The 14,676-nt window shown below is 40.7% G+C and overlaps 1 protein-coding gene across 3 annotated transcripts in view; it reads left to right on the plus strand.

The window, feature by feature from the left end:
* The window catches only part of prkar1b (protein kinase, cAMP-dependent, regulatory, type I, beta), a 59,201-nt gene extending 46,485 nt beyond the window's left edge, over positions 1-12,716 (plus strand). For all 3 annotated transcript variants that reach the window (XM_058048357.2, XM_058048354.2, XM_058048355.2), the window contains 4 exons: positions 2,344-2,404; positions 5,239-5,360; positions 11,239-11,320; positions 12,511-12,716. In XM_058048357.2, coding sequence (XP_057904340.1) covers positions 2,344-2,404; positions 5,239-5,360; positions 11,239-11,320; positions 12,511-12,683 — 438 coding nt within the window. In that variant the 3' untranslated portion in view covers positions 12,684-12,716. The remainder of the gene's footprint in view (positions 1-2,343; positions 2,405-5,238; positions 5,361-11,238; positions 11,321-12,510) is intronic.
* The last annotated feature ends 1,960 nt before the right edge of the window (positions 12,717-14,676 follow it).

A 14,676-nucleotide genomic window follows, 5' to 3' on the forward strand; every position in this document is an offset into this window, starting at 1 on the left:
GCCTCATGCCAGTAATGGCCTCATCCCACAGGTATATTTATGGAAAAACCAAATATCATATTCCACGCGTTGCTCTTAAAGAAGCCTGCTTCATGTTTTCCATTTCCGTTTTTCATTGGAGCATTTTTTTTAATTATCGCTACGATGTCATAATTCCTTTATATCAGCCCGATAATGCTCATGCACAGCTAATTTATATTATTGAAAATGTTACGCAACAGTCAGCCTTCACAATGAATAATATGAATATGAATATGAATATATTGTATTGGTGCAAGAAGAAAACCGTCTGCTCTGAACATGAACATGAATATTTTGACAAAAGCAATTTATTTACGGGTGGCACGGCAGTCGAGTGGTTAGCGCGCAGACCTCACAGCTGGGAGACCAGGGTTCAATTCCACCCTCGGCTATCTCTGTGTGGAGTTTGCATGTTCTCCCCGTGCATGTGTGGGTTTTCTCCGGGTACTCCGGTTTCCTCCCACATTCCAAAAACATGCTAGGTTAATTAGCGACTCCAAATTGTCCATAGGTATGAATGTGAGTGTGAATGGTTGTTTGTCTATACGTATGTGCCCTGTGATTGGCTGGCGACCAGTCCAGGGTGTACCCCGCCTCTCACCCGAAGACAGCTGGGATAGGCTCCAGCAACTGCCGCGACCCTTGTGAGGATAAGCGGTAGAAAATGAATGAATGAATGAATGAATTTATTTATTTACATTTGCAGAGAAACTGACGCAATATATCTCAGTTATTAGTGCTCATATTTACATTCTTCAATGTGGCACGCCTCAAACTGCCATTGTACGACTTTCGTTGACGCACAGACTGACAAGCCTCGGTGTCTTCTTGCTTTGATGTTCCAACTTGTGGATCTGTGAATGACACGAGGGAAGCAACTTGGAGGATCTTTTTGGGTTTAGACTTGTCAGGAAGAACCTGATGTGCGTGGCAGCGACAGGGAGGGGGAAATCCCCATGCCTGGTGGGTGGGAAGGGCCACACACACACACACACACACATAACACACACACATAATGAACTCAGATGAAAAGCACCTGCACTTTGAAGTTGGAGATGACGCTGCTGTTTTATGATTATCTTTCTCCATATTTTGCAGTGTCATTTACCCTTTCTGATTGGGTTGTTTTGCCTGAATAGTCTTCATGAGACGAAAAAACAGGGCCATATATAGTAAAACTTAATGACAAGCAAGACGAAATATAAGATAAAGCAATCTTTAGTGTCATATTTTATGGACTGTGTGTGTATGGGGGGGTATATTTTCCATTATGAATGAAAGGATCACACCCTGGGCTGCATAGTGAAAGAGTGGTTAGCGTGCAGGCCACACCAGGAGACCCTGGTTCGATCCCAACCCTCGGGCATCTCAGACAGCTGTGATAGGCTCCAGCATACCCATGCTTTTTTAATTTAGAGGTATTTCTTAATAACAGGGCGTGATCCATTCATTCATTTTCTACCGCTTATCCTCACAAGGGTTGCAGGTGTGCTGGAGCCTATCCCAGCTGTCTTCAGGCAAGAGGCGGGGTACACCCTGGACTGGTCGCTAGCCAATCACAGATATAATCACATATAGACAAACAACCATTCACACTCACATTCATACCTATGGACAATTTGGAGTCGCCAATTAACCTAGCATGTTTTTGGAATGTGGGAGGAAACCAGAGTACCCGGAAAAAGGAAAACCCATGCATGCACGGGGAGAACATGCAAACTCCACACAGAGATGGCCGAGGGTGGAATTGAGCCCTGGTCTCCGCGCGAACCACTCGACCACCATGCAGCCCGTTATTTGTCTTATAGATAAGCAGAAAATTATTGGTATCAGTTTGAAAACAAAACTCTAAAAATGATTAATCAAATACCAAAATAGTTAATTAATTGGATATTCAATCAATCATCAATGAATTGTCGCGACCTTCGCCCTGGGAGTCTCTTTATGAGCACTAAATTTGGAAAAAAAATTTAATTTCACTTGTTTGCAGGTTTTTCATGGATGAAAAAATATCCTTCTTACTTGTGGACATGATATTTCCTCTAAAAAAACAAAAACAAAAAGAAAACCCACGCATGCAAACTCCACACAGATGGAGCCAAAACAACAAGCTTTTCCATTTGTAGCCTACAACAATCGAAAACCCCTGACATCACTTCCTGTACGCACCCCACTCAGCTCCTCTACCACCGGAAGACATTTCTTACTTATGTCTTATTTTCTCTTACTGTTTCTGATGAATGTGTAATAGGAGCATGTGCACAAATGGCCCCAGGGCCCCACTTTGGACACACCTAATGACATATTGTCGTTGTTCTATAGGGCAGCACTCTAAGGAAGAGGAAGATGTACGAAGAGTTCCTCAGCAAGGTGTCCATCCTTGGTAAGTGGATATGTACGCGGCGTATCATGAAGCTGTGGAGTGCAACACGAATATGCGCGCACGTGTTCAGGGCAGGGTCCAGAGTGCAGGCAATATAAACACGAGCGCATGTTGTCACACACACACACACTGTTCATACCCCATCGTTCACCGTGCACACAATCACAAGAATAAATAGCGAGTTAAGCTAAGCCTGTCGCTTTTCAAGTTAAATGAGATGCATTCAAATGCAATTGGAAGCGACATCTCATCCCCTCTCCACCTGATCATCTGCGCCGTGTATAGACGGAGGCCGTGGCCCCTGTACAGAGTTATTAGCTGGCTGAGTAAACACATACACTCCATTCACCTCTTAGAAGGTCTCTGCAAGATCCCGCTCCCTTTCATTCACCTCCTTTCTTTCTTCCGCAGCCTGTCCGGGCCTGCATTCAAACGCCCGTCTCCCGCTTGCCAAAGAGCGCTTTGCCCCCTCTTCATTCCCCTTTCTGTCGCTTTACTCTCAATCGGAGGAGTGGGGTGGTGGGGGGTGAGAGGTTTTTGTTTGTCTTTGATTTTCCAGATAGCCACGAAATTGGGTACAAGCCCTTGATGTTGCCGAGTGAAGTGGGTTTTTGGAAGGTGGTGCTTGTGGGGGGGGGGGGGGGGGGGGGGAGACAACATGCGCTCGGTCACACACAAACACACACGCACAAAGCCGTCGACGTCCCGACAGGCAATTCCCCGAGCGCGTAGCGTGTAGCGTGTAGGCACAGGCTCCGCCAAGCGTGAAATGTCGGTTCTTTAGCCACACCACATTCGTGTATCGTGTTACCTGCAGGGGCTGTCAAGACACAAGACATCCATCTGGAGGCCGGCAGACGCCGCGGCCCCATTACAGGGGGACACTGGACACCCTCCAACCCCGGCTGGACTTCACCTCAGTTAATCCGGCGCATACACAAATGTACACACAGATAGACACACACATGCTGGGATCAGTTAGCAGGACCGAAGTGCGAGACAAAGACTTTTTACGCCTTTAAGTTGAAGCTAAAGCTCGGGAATCTTCACGGCACATTCCACGCATCAAGCAATTCAGATTAGGCGGGCAGTGATCTTTTGCACAGTGATCATCTTTGGAATCTAGGCCTCAGCTTCTCCAGTCAGAACATAACTAAAACAACGAGGACGCGCAAGCGTTTTATGGGTGCAAAGAAACATCCTCAGGAATTATAGCCAGCTAACCACTTGGATTTGTGCATGGAAATCTGGAAAGGCAGCCGTTTCCACTGGCACGTATTTTGTAGGAAATGATGGACTGCTTTGCAGCAACACGGGTATTACTGCATCAAACCAATAACCTGATTGCGTTTTAGAAACGTAAATCAATCTTCTTGTAAGATTTTCAGTTGGAAAACAATGGCCGCTTACTAGCCCGGGATAGCCATAGCAGCAGTTTATTTCACAACACAGTACAACAGCATTTCCCCCCTCAGCACACACAACAGGCCTCCCCAAACAATTCACCCAGCCCCCCTTTTACCTGTGAAGGACCCAACCATAGTTCCCAATGAGAGGGGTGACGCAGTACATCTAAAAAGCTACCCAATTTACATTCATAACACCCTTCTTTTATATTACAAGTCTTTCAAGAGTCCCACACTGAAGTGTCACTTCCTGTATATATTTAAAAACACTCAATTACACATAACTTAGATGACTGAACTACCACCCAGTTAATCTTGGGAGAGTCCAATTAAGGTGGTTAAGGCCTCTGGCCTGCACTCACATGGGTGCGCCATCATGTTTGTGCCCATGACTGATGAGAAATTAGGAACAACACAAATGACTTCTAAATGAAAAACTAACTAACTAAAAGTGGCACTTGAACTTAAATGGCAACCAAATATAATCAAAGTACTAACCAGAATATTAAGATTAAGATATGCCTTTATTCGTCCCTCAGTGGGGAAATTTGTATTGCACAGCAGCAAGAGTACAGAAATCAGTTAAGCAGTACAAAAATACACAATATAGAAAAATAAACAATATAAACAACACAAGTACATTCATTCATTCATTCATTTTCTACCGCTTTTTCCTCACAAGGGTCGCAGGGGCGCTGGAGTCTATCCCAGCTGTCTTTGAGCGAGAGGCAGGGTACACCCTGAACTGGTGGCCAGCCAATCACAGGGCACATATAGACAAACAACCATTCACACTCACATTCATACCTATGGACAATTTGGAGTCGCCAATTAACCTAGCATGTTTTTGGAATGTGGGAGGAAACCGGAGTACCCGGAGAAAACCCACGCATGCACAGGGAGAACATGCAAACTCCACACAGAGATGGCCGAGGGTGGAATTGAACTCGGGTCTCCTAGCTGTGAGGTCTGCGCGCTAACCACTCGACCGCCGTGCCGCCCGGTTATAGTAACAATGGAAGATAATGTCGCAATGTTTGTTTCATTGCTGCCACCTAGTGACCAGAATACTACATATCACTTGTATTTTCCAGTATTTTTTCACTAATAATTCATTATTTATTCATTAATTAATCTATGTGATATAGCGAGGAACGACTGTACTTCTCATCATATTTGACAATGACTTTAGATTTTCTTCCCGTCACTCACACACACACACATACACGTCACTGACCAGTTGACACAAGAGACACAACTGGAAAAAGACGATAATAGATAATTGTCGTGATTAATGAAGCTGAGCCATTAAACAAATGCTGAGAAGTTAAGGAGAAGAGCGATGAATTTAGAGGGCTTGTCTTATATTCCGGAGTCGTTTTATACTCATTGTTAAAATAAACTGTATGTGTGTTTTCCCATTCACAGAGTCTTTGGATAAATGGGAGCGTCTGACCGTCGCCGATGCTTTGGAACCCGTGCAGTTCGAAGACGGAGAAAAGATCGTGGTCCAAGGCGAACCTGGTGATGACTTCTTCATCATCACAGAGGTAAGGTACCGTGCGATCGCTACGGCGCCCGCATTGCCTGCCGATTGTAGACCGGACTTCATTTGTAGTCATTCCAGGAAGTTGGTGGGCTCTTCTCTTGTCTGGCAGTTTAGTTCCACCAGCACACACCACACACACACACGCACGATTGTTGTGTGAGGAGGAGACACCCCCCGCCCAGGTCTATGCAGGGCACCCTGTTGAGCCGGGGCCCCTGGTGCAGCTCCATAATAGGCCCCCCTGCCTGTCATCTTAACACACTTTTGATGAACTCCATACTTACAATGCACAAGTCAAGAAGGTCCATTGCTGGATGCAATCTAGTGGTTTTCTTTAGTCTCCACTTGGTGGCCGGTCTGTGCGTCTTTCTCACATTGTGATTACTTCTTCCCCTCTCATTCCACCATTCCACGCCCCCTCAGTCCCTTTTGTGAGTGCTCGGTTGTCCATGGGAGCGGTGAGGTGCAGCTAAGCCACAGAAGGATTTATCAAAAGTGCTGAGTGATGCGTCCCTTACAGTACTTGCCCCCCCCGCCCCCGCCCCTCTTCTTCTTTCTTCACTCGCCACGTCCTCCCTGCACTCTGACGAGTTAGCATAACATTACAAAACAATATCCCTGCACAAACATTTAGAGACCGCTCCACATAGCGTATGTTCACATCATATTATCTCACCAAGTTTGGAGAAATCCCATTATGTGTGCACAGCCATGAATTATTTGGGCTTTAGGGCGCTGATATAACAGTTATGCATGAGTCATCAGAAGAAAGAAAGGGAGAGGAATCTGTGGGATTATAGCACGGAATGGCAGCATAGGAAGAACAGGCAAAGCGCTTTTAGTCAGGTGGAATATTCCAGTTCATCCTCTTAAGTTCTGCACAGGAGAACCTCTCAGATCCATCTGGTGAATGCTGTTTGCCTTCGATAATAATGGAAATAAATGGAAATAAACATTAGGCTGCATGGTGGATGAGTGGTTAGCGCCTCACAGCTAGGAGACCCGAATTCAATTCCACCTTCGGCCATCGCTATGTAGAGTTTGCATGTTCTCCTTTCTGGGTATTCCGGTTTCCTCCCACATTCCAAAAACATAAAAAAAAAAACAAAATCAGCAATTTTACAAAAATAATACTATTAAGGGGGCTGCACGGTGGACAAGTGGTTAGCATGCAGGCCAGCTAGGAGACCCGAGTTCAATTGCACCCTCGGCCATCTCTGTGTGGAGTTTGTATGTTCTCCCCGTGCATGCGTGGGTTTTCTCCGGGTACTCTGGTTTCCTCCCACATTCCAAAAACATAAAAAAAAAAATCTGCAATTTTACGAAAATAATACTATTAAGAGAGTTGCACGGTGTTGAGTGGTTAGCACGCAGGCCTCACAGCTAGGAGACCCGAGTTCAATTCTACCCTCCTGGGACTCCGGTTTCCTCCCACATTCCAAAAACATTTTTTAAAAAATCAGCAATTTTACAAAAATAATACTATTAAGAGGGCTGCACGGTGGACGAGTGATTAGCACGCAGGCCTCACAGCGAAGAGACTCAAGTTCAATTCCACCCTCCTGGGACTCCGGTTTCCTCCCACATTCCAAAAACATTTTTAAAAAAATCAGCAATTTTACAAAAACAATACTATTAAGAGGGCTGCACGGTGTCGAGTGGTTAGCACGCAGGCCTCACAGCTAGGAGACCCGAGTTCAATTCCACCCTCCTGGGACTCCGGTTTCCTCACACATTCCAAAAACATAAAAAAAAATCAGCAATTTTACAAAAATAATACTATTAAGAGGGCTGCATGGTGGAGAGTGGTTAGCACGCAGGCCTCACAGCTAGGAGACCCGAGTTCAATTCCACCCTCCTGGGACTCCGGTTTCCTCCCACATTCCAAAAACATGCTAGGTTAATTGGCGACTCCAAATTGTCCATAGGTATGAATGTGAGTGTGAATGGTTGTTTGTCTATATGTGCCCTGTGATTGGCTGGCCACCTCTCACCCCAAGACAGCTGGGATAGGCTCCAGCACCCCCGCGACCCTCATGATAATAAGCGGTAGAAAATGAATGAATGAAAGTAAAACGTAAAAGTAGGAGTTGAAAATATCAACTGATAATGAAAATATGAATTTGGCCAAAATCAAATCTGTAAAAAAAAAAAAAATCTCAGCTGTCCCTGTGATTGTGGGTGCCTCTGGTCACATGACTTGGCAGCCATTTCCCTTCCATTTTTAGCTCATTAGACATCAACATGTTTGATCCCTTCCTCCTGTCCAGCCTGCATTTCCCCATCTAAGCGTCTCTCTTCCCCCCCTTGTCCTTCACGCCGCGGGGCCCAACTTTCCCAGAACTGGACGGCCTGGGGTGGAATGTGCGTTGCTGGCTTTCACATGGGGTCAGGAGACTCTGATGCCTCCTGGGATGGAGATGAGAAAGAGAGAGAGAGAGTGGGAGGGACGAGTCACAGAGGGCAGAGAGGGATGTGTAGATAGGAAGGTGGTAGTTTTTTTGTGTCAGGACATGTGACTTTCTATCCTCTAATTAAGAAAATGTAGAGACTACACTTTATCCCCCTAGTATAACATCCAAAATAATTCCAAACTTTTTTTGGGAATTATTTTTTTCATCTTCATAATATTATGACTTTATTCCCATAATATTTTGACTTTATTCTTGTAATATTATAACTTTCGCCGCACCCTGAATTTCTTTTTTTCAAATTTTTTCTGATGTTTTTTTCGAAATTTTCAACTATTTATTCACTGATACTGATATGAAAATGTGAAAGTCATAATATTATGACATTATTGTTATAATATCTACACTTTATCCCCCTAGTATAACATCCAAAATAATTCCCCAAAAAAGTTCATTTTCATTTTAAAAAATTATTTTAATATTTTGACTTTTCCATTCCCGTTTGTTTTTATTTTTTGGTGGGGAATTTTCCAACTATTTCAAGTATTTCATCTTCTTAATATTATGACTTTATTCGCATAATATTTTGACTTTATTTATGTAATGTTATAACTTTTGCTGCATCTTAAATTTCAAATTTTCAAATTTTCAATTTTTCAACTATTTATTCACTGATTTACGAAAATGTGAAAGTCATAATATTATGATTTTATTGTCATAATATCTAGATTTTATCCCCCTTGTATAACATCCAAAATCACTCCAAAAATGACCTCAAGTTACAAGTTTATTTTCATAAAAAATTATTTTAATATTTTGACTTTATTGTTGTAAAATTACAGCTGTTTTTTTGTTCCATTCCCGTTTGTTTTTATTTTTTGGTGGGGAATTTTCCAACTATTTCAAGTATTTCATCTTCTTAATATTATGACTTTATTCCCATAATATTTTGACTTTATTCATGTAATATTATAACTTTCGCCGCATCCTAAATTTCTTTTTTTTTCAAATTTTTCAACTATTTATTCACTGACGAAAATGTGAAAGTCATAATATTATGACTTTATTGTCATAATATCTAGACTTTATCCCCCTAGTATAACATCCAAAATAATTCCAAAAAAAAGTTTATTTTCATTTTAAAAAATTATTTTTTCCTCCCACATTCCAAAAACATGCTAGGTTAATTGGATACTCCAAATTGTCCATAGGTATGAACGTGAGTGTGAATGGTTGTTTGTCTATATGTGCCCTGTGATTGGCTGGCCACCAGTCCAGGGTGTACCCCGCCTCTCGCCCCGAAGACAGCTGGGATAGGCTCCAGCACCCCCCGCGACCCTCGTGAGGAAAAAGCGGTAGAAAATGAATGAATGAATGAATGAATGAAAAAATTATTTTAATATTTTGACTTTATTGTTGTAAAATTACAGCTGTTTTTTTTTGTTCCATTCCCGTTTGTTTTTATTTCTTGGTGGGGAATTTTCCAACTATTTCAAGTATTTCATCTTCTTAATATTATGACTTTATTCCCATAATATTTTGACTTTATTCATGTAATATTATAACTTTCGCCGCATCCTAAATTTCTTTTTTTTTCAAATTTTTCAACTATTTATTCACTGATTTACGTAAATGTGAAAGTCATAATCTTATGACTTTATTGTCATAATATCTAGACTTTATTCCCCTTGTATAACTATTATTGTAATATTATAACTTTCACCGCACCCTAAATTTCTATTTCTTGTTCTGTATTTTACAACTTAGAACATATTTTCTAATATTTCTAATATTTCTATATCTTATGCATGTTCAAATGAAATAAAACCATTACCAATATTTCAAGTCTATGCCAAGAATTAAGAAAATATATTAACATTGACTCTTATATCGCATTCAAGCAGTCGGGTCTTTAACCAATTAACCATTATCAATGAGGGAAGCTGTACACTGACTATTCTAAAGTCTACATGAGAGCTACTTTCAAGGCATTCAGTCGATGGCGACTGGACTGTTTGGGTTGTCTTAGAAGACGTTTCTCCTCTCATCCCGACAGGCTTCATGCGTTCATTGACAGCCATATTTGTGAGGTACGTTATGTTCCTCCATGTTGACGTAAAGATGAAGACGTGAAGGGAATGCTGTAAACGGTGGGGCGCACCACGCAAGGCGCGCGCTCTCCTTTGTTTGCGTCCGAGGCTCTTAACAAGCCTCAGTGTGTGTGTGTGTGTGTGTGTGTGTGTGTGTGTGTGTTTATCTGCAGGATTTACACAAAATAAATTGGTGGAAGTTTATGAGTTTAAATAAAGCTCGGAGCAGACTGTCAACACTAAAAGCGTCTGGTAGATGCAGTGCAGAGCGGGGGCCGTTATCCCCAGCGGAGAGGGGCATCGCTGTAGGGATGATGGGGATCTGATGGCGCGGTTGTGCCACAAGAGGAACGTGAAACTGACACTTTTTTGACACTTTTTGGTGTAATAATATAGACCAGGGGTCTCAAACATGCGGCCCGCGGGCCAAATGTGGACACTAGTTTGAGGCCCCGGAGGGGTAGGATTTAATAAGCTTTGCTTCTTCCTACTCCTTTTGGACATGTGGAACTGTGAACTGATTATGTGATGCATTCAATTGTAATCTGATGCATGTTCAAATGAATTATTGGTTGATTATATTCATATTTGGCATGGCGAGCCCGGCCAGCATCAGCAGAAGGAGCCAAGGGAAGGATTAAGGACAGTCCGGACTTCGGATTTTTGGCGCTAAAGTCTGCACGTATGACAAAAAACATGTTCCGTCACGCTTTTTGAGAGCGTTGTGTTCGCAGAACATTTGGTGGAAGCTTGCTTACGTGATGCCAAACAACAGCTGCAGACTTCGCTCATTCTGGGCAAAGGCGATGGAAAACAGATTTCCCTCAACGTTTGTTGTCCATGAGACTCAACGCTTATTTTGTGTGTGGAAGTGGGGTCGCTCAGGGATATTACATGGACCGCCGTTCGTCTTGGATGATTCGGTAGTTTCCATGTCGAGTGTTTGTGTGTGTGAATGTTGATATGGGAATGATGGGATAGAGACACTATGAGTCATTTGTTCGGTGGATAAGTGGCTTCCATGTTTTGGGTTTATAACACTCTGAACAGAATGGAGACAAACCAAGTGTTCATTCTTGATGGAATATGTGAGTTTGTGTTTTCGGGTACATTCGCCTCCCACGGAACAGGTGTCCATTCCAAAAAAAAAAAAAAAAAAAGAGAGAGAGACAGAGAAAAAGAGAGAGAGGCCCAAATCCTGTGCACCTGTGTCTTATGAAGCAAAGGAATTTCTCCTCAGCTTAATCCTCCTGATGATGTTCAGCTCCATTCAGAGGAACTCCTCCTTAACGCCCCCCCCCCCTCTCCTCTCCCTTCTTTTTTCTTTACACCCCCCCACCTTTCTGTCAATTCTCCCTCTTGTCTGTCCCGTCTCCAGGGAATAGCCTCTGTTCTGCAGCGCAGGTCCGACAATGAAGAGTATGTGGAGGTCGGACGCCTCGGACCCTCGGACTACTTTGGTGAGTGGATGTGGGATCTGTGTCCGAATCACCAAATCACACGTGATTTCAGTATTCAATAAAAAGCAGCACATGTAAATATGCTTAGAGGTTTTATGTATTTTACTGCATCTCATTATGTGCCGATCATTAATATCAACTTTTTTAAATTTTTTTTAGCAAATATTTTATTATTTTTATTTATATGTATTATTATATAATATTATATATATTATAATATATATTATTATATATTTATTATTTATTTATTTTTTTTATATTAACCTTTTATTCACTAATTTACAAAAATGTACTTCTCATGATATTATGACTTTATTTTCATAATATCTGGACTTTATCCTCATAGTATAACATCCAAAATCATTCCAAAAATGACCTCATCCTCATATTACAAGTTTATTTTCATTAAAAAAAAAAATTAATATTTTGACTTTATAGTTGTAAAATTACAGCTGTTTTTTTGTTACATTCCTGTTTGTTTTTGTTTTTTTGGTGAGGAATTTTCAAGTATTTCAAGTATTTCATCTTCATAATATTATGACTTTATTCCCATAATATTTTGACTTTATTCTTGTAATATTATAACTTTCGCCGCACCCTAAATTTCTTTTTTTCCAATTTTTGCTGATGTTTTTTTTCAAAATTTTCAACTATTTATTCACTGATTTACGAAAATGTGAAAGTCATATAATTATGAATTTATTGTCATAATATCTAGACTTTATCCCCCGAGCATAACATCCAAAATCATTCCAAAAATGACCTCAAGTTATAGGTTTATTTTCATAAAAAAAATATTTTAATATTTTGACTTTATTGTTGTAAAATTACATATGTTTTTTATTTTTGTTCCATTCCCGCTTTTTGGTGGGGAATTTTCCAACTATTTCAAGTATTTCATCTTCATAATATTATGACTTTATTCCCATAATATTTTGTCTTTATTCCTGTAATATTATAACTTTTGCCGCACCCTGAATTTCTATTTCCTGTTCTGTTTATTGCAACTTAAAACATATTTTCCAATATTTCTAGTCTATGCCACTAAAATTATGAATATAATCACATAATATTGCAAGTTTATGATAAAGAATATTTTTTTCTCAGCTGTTTTTTGTAAAAGCGATGAATTTCTCAAAGCCTTATCAAAATGATGATTTTCATAAAATGACTGTCCTCCACCCCTCCAGGGGAAATCGCCCTGCTGCTGAACCGTCCCAGGGCGGCCACCGTGGTCGCCCGCGGCCCCCTCAAGTGCGTGAAGCTGGACAGGCCCCGCTTTGAGCGCGTGCTGGGGCCCTGCTCCGAAATCCTGAAGAGGAACATCCAGAGATACAACAGCTTCATCTCCCTCACAGTGTGACGTGGTCGGAAAGCCACACCAGGGATTGGGGGGGGGGGGGGGGGGGGCGGGCGGACGGTAGGGTTTTTTTGGTTGGGGGGGGGTTGCGAGGGTTTTACATTTCCAACGTCAGGGTGCTCATTTCCTGCCTTTTTTTTTCTTTGATTTTGCATCTTCTTTCTTTGATGGCGTGCACTTTGACTCGACCCGTGCTGTCACGTAGCTTTAACGTCAAAAAACGCCGAGGAGACGGTAGACTCCATTTTGTCTTGTTAACCAATCATACGCGGCGTGCCGGCTGTGTGGGATGCATGCCTCTCCCAGTGACTTTCATGCATTTACGTGCAGCGGGAGGAAGCCAGCACACCTTTTTCCTTTGCTTGCGGATTGTGGTTTGCCTTTTTTAATGGGGGGGGGGGGTTGAGTTGGTTTCAGACCTGCACGACACACATTCATGGAGAGGTGACCATATGGATTTCCAGTGCGAGTTGAAGGAAAAGTACACTTTTTATTTTTTTTATTTTAGCTGTCATCCACAATCTGTATGTGAGACATTAGCGTTAGCTGTAGCTAACTGCTTAATACATTGGGAGAGAGTAAGCTTAAGCTAGTCGCACTGCATTGTGGCGAGGTGTCACTACGCCACTAATGTATTATTCCCATAATATTTTGACTTTATTCATGTAATATTATAACTTTCGCCCCATCCTAAATTTCTTTTTTTTCAAATTTTTCAACTATTTATTCACTGATTTACGAAAATATTATGACTTTTTTACAAAAAAGTCATAATATTTTGACTTTATTGTCATAATATCTAGACTTTATCCTCCTTGTATAACATCCAAAATCATTCCAAAAATGACCTCAAGTTACAAGTTTATCTTCATAAAAAAATTATTTTAATATTTTGACTTTATTGTTGTAAAATTACAGCTGTTTTTTGTTCCATTCCCGTTTTTTTTTATTTTTTGGTGGGGAATTTTCCAACTATTTCAAGTATTTCATCTTCTTAATATTATGACTTTATTCATGTAATATTATAACTTTTGCCCCATCCTAAATTTCTTTTTTTCAAATTTTTCAACTATTTATTCACTGATTTACGAAAATGTGAAAGTCATAATATTTTGACTTTATTGTCATAATATCTAGACTTTATCCCCCTTGTATAACATCCAAAATCATTCCAAAAATGACCTCAAGTTACAAGTTTATTTTCATTAAAAAATATTTTAATATTTTGACTTTATTGTTGTAAAATTACAGCTGTTTTTTTTTTGGTTCCATTCCCGTTTGTTTTTATTTTTTGGTGGGGAATTTTCCAACTATTTCAAGTATTTCATCTTCTTAATATTATGACTTTATTCCCATAATATTTTGACTTAATTATTTTAATATTATAACTTTTGCCGCACCCTGATTTTGTATTTCTTGTTCTGTTTATTGCAACTTAGAACATATTTTCTAATATATTTTCTAAGATTTTTCTAATATTTCAAGTCAATAGCAATGTTGCTTGGTTAGCATGCAGCTCACATGATGGAAGCAGAGCCTTGCTGGTGGAATAGGTGTGTCCCATTATGTGCATTTTTAGCTGCCTATTTTTAGAGCATGTCTCACTATATGTACTTATAATATTGCATTTTTTTTTTTTTTTCAAAAAAAGCTTTTTTTTTCTTGATAGAATACAAACTTTTGACTTTATGGTTTTTATCTCCAAAGCGTCTAATATGTAATGTAGCTCTGATGTATATTCGTTCTTGATCCTATCCATCCTGGTCACTCCCAATGAGAAAAATCTTTAAAAAAAAAAATGTTTTTCATATTTTGTCCTGTCAAAATAAGGATTTATCAGGACAAAATATAAAAAAAAAAGTGTACTTTTCCTTGAAGTGTGATTTGATCCATTTATGGCGGAAGTCTTCTCTTGCGGTTGGGGCGGTGGCGTGGGATCGTCGTGGGATATTTGGGTCCAGGCCGCCACACGCCCGTACACACGCACATGTCTCAG

The sequence above is a fragment of the Doryrhamphus excisus genome, linkage group LG16 (genome assembly GCF_037039965.1).
Source record: "Doryrhamphus excisus strain RoL-2023G ecotype Guam linkage group LG16, RoL_Dexc_Guam_v1.1, whole genome shotgun sequence".
Classification (NCBI taxonomy): Eukaryota; Metazoa; Chordata; class Actinopteri; order Syngnathiformes; family Syngnathidae; genus Doryrhamphus; species Doryrhamphus excisus.